The 21,203-nt window shown below is 44.6% G+C and overlaps 2 protein-coding genes across 2 annotated transcripts in view; both read right to left on the bottom strand.

Annotated features, from left to right (window-relative positions):
* LOC310870883 (3',5'-cyclic-AMP phosphodiesterase 4C-like) overlaps positions 1–21,203 on the bottom strand; it is a 287,386-nt gene that overhangs the window by 6,942 nt on the left and 259,241 nt on the right. The gene's annotated exons all lie outside the window — the stretch shown is intronic.
* LOC310870892 (leucine-rich repeat-containing protein 52-like) lies at positions 8,298–19,144 on the bottom strand. The gene is made up of 2 exons (XM_083782253.1): positions 18,043–19,144; positions 8,298–10,451 (listed from the first exon to the last, which is right to left on the bottom strand). The coding sequence occupies exons 1-2, from the start codon at positions 18,695–18,697 to the stop codon at positions 10,069–10,071; spliced, it is 1,038 nt and encodes a 345-aa protein (XP_083638379.1). The 5' UTR covers positions 18,698–19,144; the 3' UTR covers positions 8,298–10,068.

Genomic DNA, 21,203 nt, shown 5'->3' on the forward strand with positions numbered 1-21,203 from the left:
GGAAAAGGCCACCGATATGTTGCTACCAACACGGTAAAAAAACACGGATTGGCAATTCCGTACATAGGCTGCTAGAAAAAACAAGAATTGATGACATAGTCATAATTACAAGCTGTGTTATTATATCTGCAGAATTGTGGGTGAAATAACTAGTGGGTTGTTGTTGCAACTTGCTGGCTGCAATGCAATGCTATCCCATTGGCTGAGAGGTCGGCTAGAGGCAAAAAAGTGTCTGCTTGCCTAGAGACGAGGCAGCCAATCAGAAAGATAAGTTGCCACTAGGTGACTATGGCAGCCAATGAAAGTTGCCACTAACAACCTGATAGAAAGTAGACCAGCCTGCTTCGCAGTTGTTAAAATGTAAATCTGTTTAATGCGAATATATTACACTACTACTACTGTTTTGACCGCGACGGAGGCATGGCTAGTGTATGTACGGAATTGCCAATTCGTGTTATTTCACCGTGTTTGGGTGAAATGAAATCGGGTTGACATTCACAATTTTGTGCTATTGGGTTACACCTCGGATGGGGCTGAGTCGACTCAATGGAACTCTGCACCGTTCGCCACGGCAACTCGCTCGCTTTAGCTTGCTTGGTGGTGGCTCTCGTGGCTCAAGTTCGCTTGAGACAGCACCCCTCCGTCGATGGGGACGTTTTAGATGGATTACTGTTGAGGGGTATAGCCCTATACGATGAATGGCACAGACAATGGATATCTGTGCTGTCTTCCATTTCGTAAGAGTAAGGCCCCATGAAATGAATATCCAAGTGACACTTGAGGAGAGAGAGATAGGCCTGCTATCGGCGAGAGACGGGGATGGAGGCTTGGCCTGGCACGATTATTACATAATCGTTTGATCACAATGATTTGACGTGATCACAATTAGTTTGCATGATCGTCAATTGTTTCCATTCATCTGTAAAAAATACATTATAGACATATGCAATCTATAATCTCACAACGCAGCGCAGTTGTAGGGGAAATGTAGTGGAGTCAAAAGTAAAAATATTTGTATAATGTAGTGCAGAGAAAGTCATGAGCCTCAAGAGCTTCAAAACATACAAATACTCAAGTAAAATTCAACTACTCAAAAATGTACTCAAGTAACAGTACTCAAGTAAATGTACTTGGTTACTACTGTCCACCACTTGTCACAACGACACAGAAAGAGAGCTGGGGGTGGTGGGGGTGGAGGGGTCGCATTAAACGAGAGAGAAAGTGACAGGTGCAGAAAAGAGGCTTGTACAGAAATACCACCAAAGAAAAGGCGTAAATACGGATGAGGGGAGAGAGACACATTGTTGTAGATGAGGACGATGGACCAAAAATAAAATAACCCGCAAATGTGTTTAATGCCACGCAATTACGCGAGCCAAAATACCACGGGCCAATTTGCCGATTGCCCGTCTCGGGACTGAAATATCATTGAGTCGGCTCAGTCGGAGCTCAGCGTGAGTAAGCATCTCGTTATCTCCTTCATGCAGCCAGCTCTGTCGGATTAACATAATTGCGGAGCAGTCTGGACACCCAGAATACTCAAATCTAATATGCAATACATGTACATCACATTGCCCGCTAAGCTGCCTGTCACTCTCTGCACATGTGTGTGTGTTAGAGATAGTATACAGTATGAATATATCCCCATACGGTCAGCATGTGAGACTTTGACTCAGATGTTATTTAAACACCCACTGACCCTCTTGAGTAAACATACGGAAGCAAGACTAGAGAGCAAGAAAAATGGGTCAGACAACAGGAGTAACAAAAAATCTAAAATACTACCTCTCCAGGCGGTAGTCTGACTCACAAAAAGGACACACCATGAGCTCCTCTCCAATGACCTCTTATTGCCGGGGAAGGATACAGTGCTGTCAGGCCCCTGGAGCCTGTGTGCCGCATATATACAATACAAGCACACAGTGCCAAGTGAAGGCAGGGGCCAACATCCATCAAGATCCACTTTAACAGAGGAAGTCCAAATGGAACTATAGCCGGCGCCCTGCGGGCCAAATCCAGGACATTTATAGTGCAGGATTAAAAACACACCCGCTCGTTAATTTGATACTACTACGACTGTACGACAGCCCCGGTTAACAAATCGTTCTGCTGGCAAATGGGGCGCAATTAAGAAAACAAACCATGTTATGGGGTGTGCAGGCAGTGGCTGTTGGCCTGTAAATGAAAAGGCAATCAGTCCTTCACTGAAGGCTAATTCATCACACGACCATGGGCTCAGAGGAAATCACTGATTTTCATCTGAAAATTACTTATTTTTAATCCTCTTGAAAAATAACATACCTATTCTGGGGTTAGATTTGCAAAAGAAAACGTGTTGCGATGCATTGCATTGTGAGCTTGTAGATTTGCTTAGGAGAAAATATGTTGCGTAGACGAAAGCAGGAGGGGGCCTAGTTGCCCTTGGGAGTCAACAGAGTAGAGTAGAGTAGAGTAGTAGAGTAGTGTAGAGTCAACTAAGTATAGAGCCCTCGGGAGTCAACAAGTATAGGGTTCTGTTTAAGCAGTTTTAAGTCCTATTCTAAAATGTTTGTCTATAATGACATGACCACAGTCCTCAGTGGTTAAAATCACAGAAAATGTGCCGAATCATGGTTTTCAGTTGAAAATCAGCTATTTTCTACAGTCGTACAATGAAGTATAAAAGAGGTTTCATGTAGTAGTTGTTTGGTGTTGTGCTTATACCTTCTCCCCATGTGTTTGTGATGTAACGACTCATCAGAAAGGTACAAAAACATACTGGCATGATTCAGCAGTACAGTTGTACGGTAAACATGAAATTGGTTCTGCATGCATGTGTGCCACTGCCAGAGATCAATGATGCAAGTTTGCTGAAATAATTCCCTAGCCTTGGCGTAACCCCTGGCAATGCTCTGTGACTAATCCATTGGCTTTATACGTGTGTGTGTGTGTGTGTGTGTGTGTGTGTGTGTGTGTGTGTGTGTGTGTGTGTGTGTGTGTGTGTGTGTGTGTGTGTGTGTGTGTGTGTGTGTGTGTGTGTGTGTGTGTGTGTGTGCGTGTGCGTGTGTGTGTGTGCGCGTGTGCGGCGGTAACTGCAGTAAGTTGGAATTAGATGCTTTCGCTTGGTGTCTTTAGCTCTCATCTTAGTCGCCATTTTGTGATATACTCCCGGTAAGGGTTCTGTTTCACTTCACGTAGGATGCAAAATGGTGCAATAAATTAACCAGAAAGCAGAAAACCAGAGAGGCACTACATAGAGCCACTGTGACATACAGTACACAAGGTGGTGCATGTAAGGGTGTGCTCACCGTGCGGTTAGCCCAGGAAGATTTCATAGCATTTTACTGTATAGTCTTTAGATGCAGTGGGAAGGACTGTATGGTCTTTTATGAGAGAGAGAGAGAGAGAGAGACGCTGTGTTGCTGATGTGATGAGGCTTTACTCCTGAGCCCATATTACTGTCTGACTACCTCACCCTAGCTGGCTGTGAGCACACTGAGCCTAAAACTGATCAAAGACAATCTGCGACAATATGCCTCTGTCCAGCAGCTTGCTGTGTCAAATTGAAATATATTGGATTTGTGGATGCTTTGACCATGTGGGACCACTGACACACCAACTTTCTTAACTTCTGCGTCAGCATACATTGAATGTCGTTGTCTGTTTGGCCATATTTTGTAAACCAATCTAGTGCGTGTAGTCGAAATGGACGAAATTTCAGTTTTCTCCAGAGACTAAGTTATTTTCAGTGAACATTTTTTCAAAAGTAGCAGATCTAAAAGCGCGTTGTGAGCTTATATAGATCATCGGCTACATTTGGATCGAAGAGACTTGGTGTAGAGGGAACACGAACGATATCGATCAAGTTATGTGGCGGATGGGTGGTTTCTTTCAAGATTATCAAGGGGGCCTGATCCACAAAAAAGGAACCGCTGGCATGTAACATCTCTGTTATACTTTTGGGCTAAACCACCCAAGGAAAATGTTGGTGTTTTCAGAGTCAACTGTTTGTCTCATAACTCTGTGCTGTTGCTGATCATGTCAGACGGGTTGGGAGGAGGCTGGGCGGGTGAAGACAGCATCCATGTATGGATGGGTTTATCAAGACAGAGACATGTGTCTCATTACGGCGACATGAGTTAAGGGAATGAGTCGGCTATCCTGTTCCACGCCGCGACCCCTCACCTCTTGTTGCATACGTACGGCATCCAGTTGCCCAATCGGCCTGGCAGACCTTGAGACGTATACCCTATAACCCTTAGCATATGACACTCTCTGGTATGTGCACGGGGTGGCAGTGGCTTAGGGGTAGAGTGGCCGGTAGAGCAGCTGGATGGGAACCATGAGGTTCCCAGTTCGATCCCAGGCTCCCCCAGAGTTAGTGTCGGAAGTGTCCTTGAGCTGAACCCCTAATATCTCCCGATATGCAGGTTGGTTCCTTGCATGGTTTCCTCCACCATCGGTGTATGAATGGGTGAATGATGCACAATCTAAAGCGCCTTGGATAAAGGCGCTATATTACCAATTACCACATATTGTGATGCAGGGTTATTGCACAGAGCTTGACAAACATGCACCTTTAATGGTAATCGTAAGTGCGTGTGTGTGTGCGTGTGCACGTGCATGTGTGTCTGTGTAGTATATACACACAGAGAAACCCATGCAGCATATGACATAAATATCTATGACGATATGACATGTTACCATGTAGAGGGGGACATACTGTCTGTACCACCCGTAGAGGGTGACATACTGTCTGCTGCTGCCACACTCCTTACTGTAGCAGTTGTGCGTTATGCCGAGAGATGGTAAGCAATTCATGCGTGTTATTTCACCCCCGAGAGTGCACTCTCAAACTTCAAACGTAAACGAACACTCAAGATTATTGTCTCCACCAGCCGAAGGCTAGGGGAGAGTATGTTTTGCACTCCGTCCGTCCGTCCGTCCGTCCGTGTGTCCGTGTGTCCGTCCGTGAGCAGCTAATCTCGGCCACCGTTAACCCGGTCGATGCCAGATTTTGCACACACACTCCCTGGATGCCAACCATGAACCTCTGCCCCAAACTTTCCAGAACGGCCTGTTATAGCGCCACCAGGAGGCCGCTTTGTGCAAAACAAGTTTTTGCACAGTACACCTACAGATTTTGTCCAAACATCACGCAAATTGGTACACAGTCTCTCTACAGCCATTCAACCAAACCGGTCTTTCAGATTTCTCAGACTCCATCCTGATTGGTTAAGATTGGCTTCCAAAGTTCACAGGAGTGCTCAGTTTCAAACAAAATGCTGCAAATCCCACTAGGCCGAGGACGAAATGCCACATGAACAATTTCAACTCAGCCTCAAGGTGGCGCTATAACTGGCCCAAAAGTGTTTTTACCTCTAACTGCACGGATCTGTGGATAACTTTGTATGCCAACTCCCTAGAGGCCAAGGAAAAACCTTTGCCTGGAATTTTTCACATCTGCTCTTTATAGCGCCACCAGGAGGCCGACATATGTAAAACACATTTTCTATTATTACTCCTTCACATTTTATCCAAATTTCACGCAAATCGGTACACATGATCTCCATAGTCATGTGATCAAGACAGGTTTGTTTGATTTCTCATATTCCATCCTGATTGGCCACGATTGCCTCCTACAGTTTTCAGGTGTAGCCCGCTTTGTACAAATCGCCACAACTCCTCAACGCAGCGATTGCGATGAAACTGTGCACGCATATTCCCACTAGGCTGAGGAAGAATCCTGGTGGAGACCTGTGCCGATTGGCACTTTATCTAGTTATTATTTATTTTTGCTTACACTTTTGTCTTTCACCGTATGCCCATCCCTCCCTAGGCCCTACATGAGCGCAGATAGTGATAAAACACACACGCGTACACGGGATCCATTCCTGATCCTCCTGAGTGGTCTAATGCTGCAGTAGTCCTCCCATACCAAAGGGTCTGTTCCTGCCGTTTAGGGATCTCCAGGCATGGCACGTGTTTGGTGGCTGTGGGACCATGATGCGACAAAGGTCAAGCGGGGAGCTAACTTAACATGGGGACACTGCCAACTATTCATAGACAGCATATTCAGAGTCTGGCGGTGGAGCCCATTCCTAGTTTGGTGGTTTATTAGCACCACAAATAACATCACCTCTCAGTCCAGTCCAACTGTCCAACACATGTGAGGAAAATGCTTGGCAGAACATTCAGAAGTTCAGCGGCTATAAATTGTTGCCAACCGCCGAACCCTCCTCCTCCATTATGTCCATATATACTAGTACAAAATAAAATACCTAGGCGTGCAACAGTTAATAGAACAAATAACTTTAATAGATTATATATTTAAAAAGAAATCAATAAGAAATAATAAAAATAATTGGTGGGAGGGATTATTATTTATATATTATTTATAAACCTTTGTAGATAGGCTGCACTCTGACAAAGTGTAAAATAGTTCAGTTAATGGATTTAGTCGATTATAAAAAATCGAATAGAATGTTTTCACGTTGATTTGTTGATATACAAAAGAATACAATGCATCTCCATTAGTCGATTATTCGGGAAAGTGATCGATAGAATACATGCTAAGAAATTAATCGACAGCTGTTGTAGCCCTACAAATAACTATTCCCTCACAAATAAGGACCAATGACACGATTGTAGTAGCCATGTCATCACAACCCACACGCGATCTCCAGCATAGTGTGGAAATGGATATGTCTAAACACCATGAGAGCCAGAGCCAACATAATCTAATGGAGACATTTCTCTTCATGCAGCTGTTGGTGGGATAAAGGGTCGAATCCCCTCCACCTATTTGTAACAGTCATCGTCAGGATCAGTAAAAAGCAACTGGAAGACCAGACCAACAAGGAGTTCTGGAGTCCCAAAGTGATGAGCATTTGGCCTAATTTGGCAACTCCAAGGACAAAAGATCATATTCATATTAACAATTTGGGGAAATCACCACTAACTTACAGTACAGTATTTACGATATCCAAGAACATGCTAGGCACCGTTAGCCTGGTTAACCCCCTTGAAATCAATGTCCAACTGTAAACGTGTGTTTGTGTGTAGGACTGCAGTAGGCTGGTGTTCATCAGGTGCAGTAATTCAGCTAGTGAAGCTGTGGCACGCATGAACATAAATGTTAAAAAGTTTAGTGATACTAAAATGATGAACCCAAGCTAATCATTTCTGTCCCCCAAAATGGATCATGGACCATTATTTAGCAAAACACTCATTATTTTTTTGTTAATTTAATGCTGTATTCATAATTTCCACAGAGACAAGTTTATGCAAATATGTTCTAACGGAGGCAGATGTCAGCAAGGTGCGCCGTCCTTTGAAGCGGTATCACCAGATGTTTCCTCATCAGGACCTTGTGGGCTCAAAGACAGGACGTCCTGCGGTGTTTAATTGTGGCGGTTCGCTCCTTTTTGGCTGTAGATCTAGTCATTCTACACACGTATTCTATACACTCCAAATACGAACCTAAACTGTATTCTCTGTTTTAATAACCGATCGATCGGATGTAATTGTGCCATGGCATTTCTTTTACTCCTCTGTGATTTCAGAGTCTAATTTGTGCCACTTTGCTCACCGAAAATAACTGACGTGATGCCGTTCGTCACTGACTTGACAATCTGTTTTATATAGCAAGCGACGGTCGCCAAATTTGGCTTTCTGTAGCCTATGCGACTCAGTCCCAGAGGTGATACGTGGCTACACAGCAGAATCCTTTGTGTGTATTTTACTCTGAAAGAGGTTCCATTTCTACACTCTTCTGAGTTTTTACAGTGTATTAAGGCTTTTTTGGTGGATCAACAGTCTTGTGTTGTTTTGATTTTAGCGTTGACTATTCAAAAATAGCAGATCTTGTACATCTGCTATTTTTTTATATTTTAATGTTGAAGCAAACATTGCTGTATTCTGAGCAGATACCCAGCGTAATTACCAATGGAGAGGAGAGTGACTGGTGGAAAGTAACTTAATACCTTTACCTTTACTAGTACTGTGCCTATGTGCAATTTTGTGGCATATTATACTTTAACTTGAGTATTTCCACTTTTTAAACAACTACATCTCAGAGGCAAATATTGTAATTTATTACTCCACTGCAATTATTTGACAGCTTTAGTTAGGCTACTAGTGACTTTGTAGGTTTAGATTATTAATAGACAATTAGACATACATTAACCACGCCAGTCGTATTTGATACTTTTTGACTATTCCAAAATAGATGATCTACAAGCTCACAATACTATTTGCAAAAGAGTTGGACACTTTTTAAGACTTTTACATTTGTTAAGTAAAATTTTTAATCCAGCAGTTGTATTTGTAACAGAGTATTTTTACATTGTGGTATTGCTATTTTTACTTAAAGAATCTTCTTCCACCGCTGGTTAATGGTGGGCCGCCGGGCACACAGCCTCACCAATAACGTGTCCTCCGCACAGATCCACCTCCACTAGAGATCACTTCTGGGCTAATAGACGAGGGACGGTAAACTCCCAACGCGTAAACACACACCAACACCCGCACAGACAAACCACACGCATTGTCATCAGCACAGCGTGCATACACCTAGTGTGTGATTGTGAGTGTGCATGCGTACACACGCACGCAGTCACAGTCAGGAATAAATCCTGTTGCTTTAAACTGAGAACCTGCTCTCCTCCCCACTATATATCAGGGAAGAGCCAAGCAGGTCTGTCTCAATTAAATACTGGCGTTTCCTTTTAGAAAGGAGTCTATGAGAGCAGTTAATTGTAACTGAGAAGCTGCCCTGCTCTCCTCCCCACTATATATCAGGGAAGAGCCAAGCAGGTCTGTCTCAATTCAATACTGGCGTTTCCTTTTATAAAGGAGCCTATGAGAGAAGTTAATTGTTCTTGCAGGTCAATGTCAGACAGCACAGACTGTCCTGGATGTTCTCCAGAGGCACTATGGTGGGGGGTGGAGGGGATTCAGGATGGCTGTGTCACTGTGTCAATGTCAGGTTGTTTGTCCATCCCCAAACAACACACTGTAGCTGGAAAACTACTGCTTGGATTGCCATGCAATAAGCTCTATGCACATTGGATACAACGCTTCCTACTTCCGGGCCTCATCCGACTTCCTTCACAGGTGTTACCGATTATACGGTTCCATTTAGTGTACAGTGGTTCTCAAACTTTTTAATTTCAAGGACCCCCATAACTCTGGATTTGTTTTTACGTCCGGATACCCTGTCCAGGACAGGCTTCAGACGCGCCTCCTCAGAAAGTGTACAAATGGGTTTTTACACTCTCAAGAGTTACACACCCCTTATGGGCCGGGGCCATTTGGAACGCACTCAAGGACAATTTGAGACCCACTGGTGTAGCAGAGTGTTTCCAGTGAGCCAACATTCACAATAGCAGCACCCTGCCTCTGTTTGACCAGAAGGGAACAGAGCCTTAATTAGTATCATCGGTAATATAACACCGATTACAGGAAGTCGGAAGAGGCCCAGAAGGAGTTAGAGTTATTTCCAAAAGGGCATAATGTGCATAGAGCCTATTAGCTGTGCATCTTCATGCTCCACGATGGGATTGAGGCTGGACTCACACATATGCTTCAGCCAACGCTGAAAGCCGACGTGGCCTGACACGTCTTGCGTGTGGTGGGCAGTGCTGGCAGGAGTGCTGGTTCTCCGGTGTGCAGTTTGTTTGGCTCACTGAAAGGAGCCAAGCGCATGGCGCTTCTGTCCTATTGCTTGCCGTGTGGTCAAGGTGCATTAATGTTGAACCACCACACTTTTCACACGCGTCAGACCTCACGCGCTTCAGCTACAGCTACAGTGTGAGGCGGCGGCCCCTTTTCCACCGGGGCTGAACTGGTTCCGTTCTTTTTCCTGCCTAATTTTTACCCAATTAATTTGTTCAGATCCCTAAAAGTTGGTTCGGAACTGGAACCAATTTTTTTTTTTTTCTTGCTCTCAGTTTGGAAGATGCAGATGTGATATAAACCATCATAGAACCAGTTCTAGAACCAAAGTTCTTTTGGTGGAAAAGGGGCCTGAGTCCAGCCTGATTCCTAGGGCTCTTTACGTCACAGGTGGTGGTGAGGGGTGAGCAATCAAACCACGTGAGAGGTTTTCAGGTTCCCGTTGCCGTGGTTGCTGCCGGACCGCGCGGCTGTCCGCGGCTGTCCGCGCGGAGGTGCCAGTGGCACCTCCACTGGCACCTCCACCACACTGCTGGCGTCATCGTCGTCGTCGTCGCTCGGGTGCAGACGCGCGTCTTTGGCCTTGAGGTAGCGTTCATACAGCACCATGACCACGCCCATCACCCAGGCCGACACAGTGCCGGCGGCGAAGATGACGAAGCCGATTGCGATGAAGAATATATAGTCCCAGGAGCCCAGCGTCTGGTGGCACAGCGAGCGCAGCTGGAGGCCCACCTCGCCCAGACGACGGCCCGACATGTCCAGAGGCGCGCCGCACACCGTCAGGCCCTCATCTGCAACACACACACAAACGCACGTTTGTACTTCAGCAATGGTTCTCAAACATTTGAATTTCAAGGTCTCCCCTTAACTCTGGGGGCATGCCTATTGTTCCATCAACCCTTAACTCTGGGGTCATGCCTCAACCCTTAACTCTGGGGGCATGCCTATGTTCCATCAACCCTTAACTCTGGGGCCATGCCTATGTTCCCTCAACCCTTAACTCTGGGGGCATGCCTATGTTCCCTCAGCCCTTAACTCTGGGGTCATGCCCATGTTCCCTCATCCCAAAATAGACCCTATGTTCCCTCAACCCTTAACTCTGACAGTATGTTGGTACACTGTCAGAGTTTAATCGCCTCGTTCTAATCATGCCCTGTGTGCATGTACTCATGACAAACGGCACTTTAAGTTAATGCGAATTAATTTAAACGCTCCTAGTGGGTATGGACCTTAACTATGAAAATCTTTTTCTCAAATTGTACAATACTTTTCGCAGCATTTGGCCCTCACAAGTGTAGCAGTACAAGTACACACATTATCCAGAAAATAATCTGGATAATCTTTCTTTAATTATTCTTATATATCGAAGCGTCAACATGAAATAATTTGAATATTCTTTTCATAATTGACTAAATCGAGTAACTACTTACCATACTTCATAGTACAATGGTAGTGTGTTAAAATTGTCAACATACTGATCTGTATAAGGTAAGTTCTGAGTTTGTACATTTGGTATTTTCACTTTTTTAGGGGGGTAATCGATCATTAATCATAATCTAGGATCTAATTATGATATTGATGTGAAGTCGTATAACCGGAAATGGAAATCAATGATCACTTTCTAGCTGCCTCCATTGACCCACTTCCACAGAGCTCAGCGACATGCTTGCAGTGTTATTGGCCATAAGGCAGTACTTTTAAAACACTTTTTTTTTTTTTAATGATAAAAAATAGCAGATGTACTACAAGCTGTCAGTGCGGCACGACGTGACGCACTGTGCGCTTGTATATCTGCTATTTTTAATAGCCTACATAAAATGGATATATATATATATGGACAAAGGGGTTAGAATGATTATGTCGCTGTATCAACACATTTTGCTGGGGACCCCCTGGAACCCCCTCAAGGACCCTTGGGGGTCCCCGGACCCCACTTTGAGAACCACTGCCATAATAAGGGCCTATTTGGGTCAATGTTTACAGTCAGTCAACTGAGTCAAGTGAACACCAAGGAGTTTACTGGGTAGAACATCCTCCGAGTGGTGTTAATTCACACATGCATCTCGTTCTGAAGTGGCAATTCCAGCAGTATTGCAGTGCATTAGTCACGGGATGCTGCTAGACCATGACCCATGTGGCTCGTTCACCAGGACAGATGGTGAATTCATGGGGGTTTTGGTCATCAGAAGCCACTGATGAAGTACAGTAGACAGTCCCAGTGAACGATTAGCATGTGAGTGTGAACGATTACTACAACGCAGCCTGTGAAGTTCTGACAGCTTCCTCATAATGCGTGTCGTCGCTGTCGGCAGAAACCTTGTTATCGCCACATTTCATATTTTTGTTTTTCATAAATGAATGCCCTATTTTATTATATTAATTCTGTTCACTTCAATTGTATGACAAGTGTTGCATGACCACGTATTGTGAGATTGTAGATCTGCTACTTAAAAAGAATATAAAAAAAATATATATATATATATATATATATAGTACTTAAGTATGCCTGTGGGTTTTATAAATACTTAACAAATTAAAATAATTAACAAGAGCTTAAATCTGAATTACACTGGATCCATTAGAACACACTTCCGGACAAGTAATGGTTTTGGACATCCAAGGTTTCTGCACCACAGCAATGATCGGTATCACATCGAGGGAAAGGCGATAGCCATATTACGGTATTGAACTGAGGGGGCTGTTAAATAATTCAAGCATATTACCTCGTATCATTTTACATAACATTTGTGAGAGGTAGATAGCAACACTCACAACATGAAGATAATACACAGCTTGCTTTGCTCTACTAAAGGAGAGGTGACACAGCTGCAGTTTCTGCCTCCGTTATCAAATGCATTTCGTCGAGGAGCTACCGGTACTGTGTCTCAAACTGATACATTAATACATTCCGACGAATTTGGGGCGCTTGAATTATTCAACGGATTTGAGCATAAAACTGGCCTATTGTTTATCGCCGAGTTGGTGCTTCACGTCAGAGGAGTGGATTTGATTTGGCTTCAAAGGCCTGTCAGTCCAAAAAAAATAATTCCACACATTAGCCGATATGGTAGGGAGATGGAAATCCTCAGCATGATGGGTGCTGAAATGTGCAGAAGAGAAGGCGACAAGAAAATATGCTTTGCAGGAAAAAAAGATAATAAAATTCAAAGCCCTAGCAGGAGTGTTTTGTGAGAGTGAGCAGAATAATGGGAGAGATACCCCGAGTGTTGCCATCTCCAAAGGCTTTTGTTGTTTCACGGTATTTCATGGTGGAAGGGGGAGGGATGTGGGTGGAGATCAAAAGGCTTGGAAGTTTATGCATGGGTGACTGTGTTCTGTGCCCTTATTTCTACGCAACCTAACAGCCTTCTCAGCTCATCATACTGTATACTCATTTGTTCTGAAGCATCTGTTTTGTCCATGCATGCAGGATGACTGAATAGGGTGATTGGTCAGAGACAATGACACATCTTGTGCTCGCCTTGACTCACTATAGTATACTGTAAGCATACTGTATCCTTCCAAGCGCTGGGCGGAATGGCTCATCATTGTGCCTTCCTAGACTAATTGAATGGGTTTCAGGGCGTTTCAAAAATAGAAAAAATCCCACAGCACATCAGCGATGTTTACAATTACAGTACAGTACAGTACGTATTCAAACGCTTTTTGCAATGTCTCCTTTCATTATGATGTTAATTACACAAATTGAAGCGCCACAGACTAGTACACTAGACTAGTGAAGCACACTTGTTTTGAGTTTATATTATCCAATCTCTTAAATTTGGTGATAGAGTTAATATGCTAGTATTTTAAAGACATTTCTGCTTCATAGGGACAGGATGTTGAAGACTGAAGAGAGTCAGGAGGGAAGAAAGGAACTATGACTTGCATAGTTTAAAATCAGATCTAAGTGCAAGGTGTTGCTTGGATCACCAGGGTGCATCTCAACCCATTCTGACCTGGTGTCACCAGGTGACCACTGTCTTCTCCACTTAAGAGCAGCTATTCAGTGTCTCAGGGAGGAAGGAGCCGAAGCAATGCGAGCACAGTACAGTATGTTTGAAATGAAATATAATGAAAACATGCTCTCATCTCATGACAGACTTCTACTGTGCAGTGTTCCACAACACAACACCATACTGTCATAATAACACTCACACGTACACGCACACACACACACACACACCCCCAGACTCTCATTACACACAAATTGCGCAATGACACATGAGCACAGTAGCACACCTTCACACACACACACACACACACACACACACAGTAAGATTATGTTAATTTCCAACACACACGCAAGCACACGGAGTGACACACACACACACACACACATACTCTTATATAGGCTACAGTATACACACACCTCCAGACTCATTACACATAAATGCGCAATGACACATGAGCACACCTTCACACAGTAAGATTCTGTTAACTTGCACACACACACACACACACTATATATCTCTCAACGTGCATATCTTGTGTGCCGTCTGTCCTCTCAGCTCCATACCCCACAGGAAACCCTTCAAGCATCAAAGGAGAGGTTTCCCTCGCCTCGCTCCATCCCCAGCCTGCTCCCTGCTCTATTTCTAGCTCCGTCTTACATAACGCCACAGAGCTACAGCAGCAGCGTGCTCCGCTCATCCAGCCTGGCAAGACAAGCCGTGGAGAGAATGGCTTAGTTACGTCCTGCAGGTCTCTCTGGCCATGTGTGACAAGCAGAGAGCTGTGTGGAAGTGACCCGGGAAGACCCAGATATGGACACCTGGATGACACCGATCACCCAAAACAATGTGGCGATGTGTGTGTGTGTGAGCTGGTCTTTACTCATGGCAATTTGTAAGTTTATGTTTGTGTGAGAGCTAGTGTGTACAGATGGGTGGTGTGTGTGTGTGTGTGTGTGTGTGTGTGCGTGCGTGCGTGTGTGTGTGTGTGTGTGTGTGCGTGTGTGCATGCGTGTGCGTGCGGACATATATGCATGTGCCTGCCTTTTCCCTTGTTAGCAGCTGTCGCTGGAAGAGACTCCACTCTGAATTAAAGTAGACAATAGGCACTGAGCAGCAGGAAAATAGGACAGCTCTTCCAGGACACGCTTTGGATTCAGCCTGAGCTGTGGGGAGACCATGATGAAATGCTGTGTGTGTGTGTGTGTGTGTGTGTGTGTGTGTGTGTGTGTGTGTGCCCGTGTGCACGTGCGTGTGAGACAAAGCTGGGGATGCCGGCTTTTTTTAGCAAGTATGCGGTGGATGAATCAGTAATAAAACTGGCTCCTTGCTACATGAGGTGAACTATTTATAGCCTCTGTCCTTTTGTGTATTGAGACACAGATTACAAGTGGAAGTCACTTGAACTGCACGGCAAAATCGTCTGTGATAATTTAGCCACTTTTAACCGATTAAGACCTGAGGCTGATTAAATTCCACAAATGCAAAAATAGCAGATGTATAAGCTCACAGTGCAGCACAAAGTGACGGGCTGAGAGCTTGTATATCTGCTATTTTTGAATAACCAACGCAAAAATCTGAAATTGACACAGATGCTTTTTTATTTGGTTAACCTTCCTTCCCTATGCTGGGCATGTCACTCATTATAGCCAAAATGTTCCCCTTTTTGTTTCGCTCCAACAAAAACAAAAAGCCTATAGTAGTGTGTATAGGGTTTACACAAAATATTGTGTGGGAATCGTACACATATACTGGCCTTTCTTCGCCATTATAACAATACCGGTAGTAACAACAAAATAACAATAGGGTAAATTGATCTTTAAAATAGACACCTCTATGCTCCATTAAGCACACTCTCAGCACAGTTGTACCTGACTAAAATTGAGATTGATTATTGAAAGTTGTGAGAGGCGGTCCACACATTTATTCGTCTCCCAAACTGCAAATTGAATGAGGACATTTAAATGAATACTGTAGCCAGTTCGAGGAAAAAACAATTGGCGCTCTGACCATTAGTGGGCCTTATCTCATTTCAGAGTTAATGTTATTTGAAATATGTAGACTCCTCTCTCTGCAGTCACTTTGGCATGTCTCGACTCAAAGTTAACAAAGGGAAAAGTTTGAATACTTTTAATGAACTAGAAAGAAAGACCAGAGGAAGTTGAATGTCTCAAAAGATATGCAGCATAAATAAATGTTAGAGCAGTGGTTTTCAGCCCTTTTCATGTCAAGGTCCATTATTTATTCTGCATTTAAACCACGGGACCACCATTGGTTTTGCCTGTCAGACACAAAACTTGTCTTAGAATATTTTGTTGTCATTGAATAAGATGTTGTCCACAATTCCATGCTGTATTGATGTGGTACCATCCTTTGGAGAGACTAGACCTGTACGTGCCCGTCGGCCACCGGCCTATTTGGGAACGATGCAACTTGGGAAACTAATAATACCTGTTGTCATAGCACCCGTTTTAACTGTCTGTGTCCCACATTAGTCAGGGAATATTATCAGAATAATGTCAAATCTGGGTCTGGGAATACATTTCTTACCAAGAATTTTCTTCACCAATGTGTTTGTAAAGGTGTCTATTAACATATCCCACATTGGTTTCTATTCAACCACCCTAGGGGAAGACAGCTGCTGAAAGTTGAGGTACCATCAACAACCAATATAAGGCAAAATGTTCTAAATTTCATTATGCTTTAAGTAGCATGTGACATGTCAAACTAGGGGGTCTTCATGATTATGAATCCATTCCAACTTCCAAGCATTAGTTTTGCACAGAAAACACTCCTTGGGCTAAAAACAGCCATAGCCGTCATCACAAATGTGATGAGGTCAGCACAAATGTGATGAGGTCTGCACATTTGGGTGGCTATGGCCAAACTAGGGGTCAAACTAGGGGGTTTTCATGATTCTGAATCTGAACCCATTCCAAGCATTAGTTTTGCACGAAAAACACTCCTTGGGCTAACTTCTGCCATAGCCACTTCCCAGATTTTATTAATATCCCCAGATCTCTGGCTCTGCATCTGTCTGTCTGTCTGTGTCTGAAGAGTGCAAACTGACAAGTAGTCAGTCAAAAGGCAGGTGGGGTTGAAATGGCAATCAATTGGCTGAGGCAGAGGCTGTAAATTGCACAGGTGAGGGGACTTAGGCTCATTATACTGTAGGTCCACTGGCAGAGCCTGACCAGAGTCTTTTGTGGCGGTTCTGGACAACCGTGGGTCCGACCGGCTTGACACCGGGCACTGCACTTCCTGTGGGGCTGTGGAACGTGTGTGTCGAATTTGTATCGAACGGTTCTTGAGTTACGTGCAATACAACCGTACACACACACACACACACACACACACACACACACACACACACACACACACACGTGGTGAATATATAGTTAGATAACAATTCTTCTACATTCTCTAATTGTGTAGACTTCTTGTAAATGTAGTAATGCAGATGTTTAACAACAATTTCATTCTTGAGAGCGTTACCCTTACGGGTCCATTTGGTTTCATTTTACGCTCTCAGAGTTAAAGATCTAGCCTATAAGGGTCAATTTTGTTACCAACTCTCCATTATCTGCAGACCACCCAGTGGAAACCCCTCAAAACCACTGGTGGTCCCTGGACCACTAGTTGAAAACCACTGTGTTAGAGAGACAGTGGCAACTTATTAGCTTGAAAATTAGTCCTTGTCAGCAAGTGACACTAGTAGGTATAAATTTGGCCTAAGTGAAAGCATGATGCGAGGTGCTGTAAGTCGAACTGTTCCACAGTCGGGGACTGTGCTTTAAAAAGAGTGTGAATGTGGAAACATTTCTAGAGGGGCTAGAGCTATGGAGAGCTTAACTGTGGAATGAATGGATGGTCATTCACTCGTTTTAACACCAATAACACATTATCAACACACTCACTTTATCTTTATCAAGACTAGAATGCAACTGTGACACGATGGACCTGGCATGATTTATAGAAAATAATTATTAGTCAGCTGACTGATAATTAGAGGACCCCACACCCGAAAAAGAGTCCATCTCAGAAATACATTAAGAAACTTTTTGTTTAAAGAACATTATAGAACATCTATAATAACTATAATAATATAACTATAATATAGGTCACATAAGCCTAAATGTGACTTTTCACGAGGGTAAAATACCAATATGTGATTTTTTGATCATGAGTTTCAAATACGCGGTTGTTGGGGACTAACACAGGTGTTTCAATTTATCTGATTGGCATAGTAAGTATGTTCTATGCCAATCAGACAAATTGAAACACCTGGTGTAGCCAGGACTACCTTTGAAACTCATGATAGATAGGCCTAGTATAGGCCTATGAGTAGAATAGAATGTAGAATAAAATAATTTAGAAATATTGTTAGAATATTGGCACAAGAACAGAATTAGACGATGATCAAATTGACCTTGGAACTTGAAGCCCTCCACATGGATCCAGAGGCAGAGGTCCTCGTTGTCGCACTCGCAGCTCCAGGGGTTTCCGCTGAGGCCCAGGGAGCGCAGGATGGGCAGCGCGATCAGCGACGTGATGTTGAGCACCGTCAGGTTGTTCCGGCTCACGTCCAGCACCTGCAGCGCCGCGTTCTCCACGAACGCGTCCGGGTGGATCTCGGAGAGACCCTCGTTGTCCGTCATGCGCAGCATCACCATGCTCGCCAGCGGGCCGAACGTCCTGTCCTCAATCCGCGTCAGCGTGTTGAACGACAGGTCCAGGTAGGCCAGCTTCCGCAGGTTACCGAACGTGGACTCGGAGATCTCCGTCAGGGAGTTGTTGCTGCAGTCCAGGTACACCAGGTCGGACAGATAGTTGAGAGCCAGCGGCGGCAGCTCCGCGATGCGGTTGTTCGAGATGATGAGCTGCCGCGTGGCCAGCGGCAGGTTGACGGGGAAGCTGGTGAGGTGCTGCCCGGCGCACTGGACCACCAGCTGGTCGTCGCACACGCAGCGGTCCGGGCAGCCCGACGACAGAACAGGCAACGGGGTCACCCTCACCCCCATGACGAGGAGCAGGACGGTTACGAGCCGCAAGGAGTGCGCGCTTGGCTGCCGGGCAAGACGCATGACACCGCCGAGGGCTTCATCAACCCAGTTTGGAGAGAGTCGAACGCAGTCACATTCTTCATTGATTGAATCCGCATCAAAGTATCAGATAAAAAAGAAAAGGAAAAAAAAGTGTTGTTCACACACAGAGGTCAAGACTTACGTCTGTGTCTGTGCCCTGTGGCCACTTCACTTCCGCGCGTAATGTCTCCGCTCCGCAGTGCGTGTTGTAGGTTCCGTGCGTATCAGTAGATTGAACTTAAGGGCCACATGGGGCCAAGGGTCATTTTAGTTTAGTTTTTTTTAGTTTTTCTTAACAATGTATCACTTTAGTTTCCGTTTCGTCTTCTTAACATATTACATACTTGACCGAGCCGTTGCTTTCCCTCTCTGGCTGTGCTGCCGCGTGTGCGCCGGACGGTGTGGTAATCACGGTGGGTCGGTGCCGTGGTTGCAGTGTGTTGTCTGCTCTCCTCTCCTCTCTCTTTCAGAAACTAGATCCAAGTGGAAGGGGAGGGAGGGGGCGCGCTCAGCTGTGCGGTGCGCGCTGTGACGTGAGCTCAACGCTTATAAGAGATCCACTGATGATATGATAGGCCTGCTATATGCCATATTGCCATACATACAATGACAATGACAAATGAGTTATACATGTAGGTTGAAGCTTCACGAGAAGGAATTTGAATCCAGCAAAGCCACCCATATGCCTGCACTGTAGTAGGTCACCACTGTGTGAAAGCAGTTGTTATATGATCTGCTTTGGATTGACACATGGGTATGGTGGTAACTAACTATAAACGTACAGTAGCCTATATAACCTGTGTGTGTGTGTGTGTGTGTGTGTGTGTGTGTGTGTGTGTGTGTGTGTGTGTGTGTGTGTGTGTGTGTGTGTGTGTGTGTGTGTGAGAGAGTGATATAGGATAGCACACTACAAGGATTGGTCTCTCTTTGGGCCCAGCCCAGGGGTGAGTGTTAATTTAACTCTAAAAGTTAAAACTGTAAAGATCAATCAATGTAACATTTAGTGTAGAATTTGTACACTCAGAGTTAACTTAGGTGTTAGCTCTCTGTAGTCTCTATGTTACATTTCTGATAGTAGGCCTATATGTGTTTGTTCAGTAACGGGAGTCTATCTCTGACTCTGTAGCTCTTTATTAAACAGTTGTTTATTTTATCCAATCAGGATAGATACGGGATACAGACAAGGGAAATTGGAAGTGATGACACAAAGAAACGAGCAGAGAACTGGAAATGTATCAAAATTAAGCTGATAAATGCCTGGGTATACTCTCTCCTGATTGTCTGACATTTTATCACCTACCCAAAAATGTATTTGTATGTATCTTTATTACAGAGCTGGAGACAGGGAGACCCCTGGCTGTGACTGAACAAACACTAGTCTATAGCAACAGAGCTGGAGACAGGGAGACTCCTAGCTGTGACTGAACAAACACTAGTCTATAGCAACAGAGCTGGAGACAGGGAGACCCCTGGCTGTGACTGAACAAACACTTTATTACAGAGCTGGAGACAGGGAGACCCCTGGATGTGACTGAACAAACACTAGTCTAGAGATGGAGACAAGGAGACCCCTGGCTGTGACTGAACAAACACTTTATTACAGAGCTGGAGACAGGGAGACCCCTGGCTGTGACTGAACAAACACTAGTCTAGAGATGGAGACAGGGAGACCCCTGGCTGTGACTGAACAAACACTTTATTACAGAGCTGGAGACAGGGAGACCCCTGGCTGTGACTGAACAAACACTAGTCTAGAGATGGAGACAGGGAGACCCCTGGCTGTGACTGAACAAACACTTTATTACAGAGCTGGAGACAGGGAGACCCCTGGCTGTGACTGAACAAACACTTTATTACAGAGCTGGAGACACGGAGACCCCTAGCTGAGGCTGAACAAACACTAGTCTAGAGATGGAGACAGGGAGACCCCTGGCTGTGACTGAACAAACACTTTATTACAGAGCTGGAGACAGGGAGACCCCTGGCTGTGACTGAACAAACACTTTATTACAGAGCTGGAGACAGGGAGACCCCTAGCTGTGACTGAACAAACACTAGTCTAGAGATGGAGACAGGGAGACCCCTGGCTGTGACTGAACAAACACTAGTCTAGAGATGGAGACAGGGAGACCCCTGGCTGTGACTGAACAAACACTTTATTACAGAGCTGGAGACAGGGAGACTCCTAGCTGTGACTGAACAAACACTTTATTACAGAGCTGGAGACAGGGAGACTCCTAGCTGTGACTGAACAAACACTAGTCTAGAGATGGAGACAGGGAGACTCCTAGCTTTGACTGAACAAACACTTTATTACAGAGCTGGAGACAGGGAGACCCCTAGCTGTGACTGAACAAACACTAGTCTATAGCAACGATTACTATCAGAATATAGTGCTTTAACCTTTTAACCTAACCATCTCACCAACCCTACCTTTCAAATGATAGGCTATAGGCCTACTCAGGATTTTGCAGTGTCTTCTTGGTCCATAAACTATACAGTCTTG

This window comes from Protomyctophum parallelum (assembly GCF_964188405.1).
Source record: "Protomyctophum parallelum genome assembly, chromosome: 14".
Taxonomy (NCBI): Eukaryota; Metazoa; Chordata; class Actinopteri; order Myctophiformes; family Myctophidae; genus Protomyctophum; species Protomyctophum parallelum.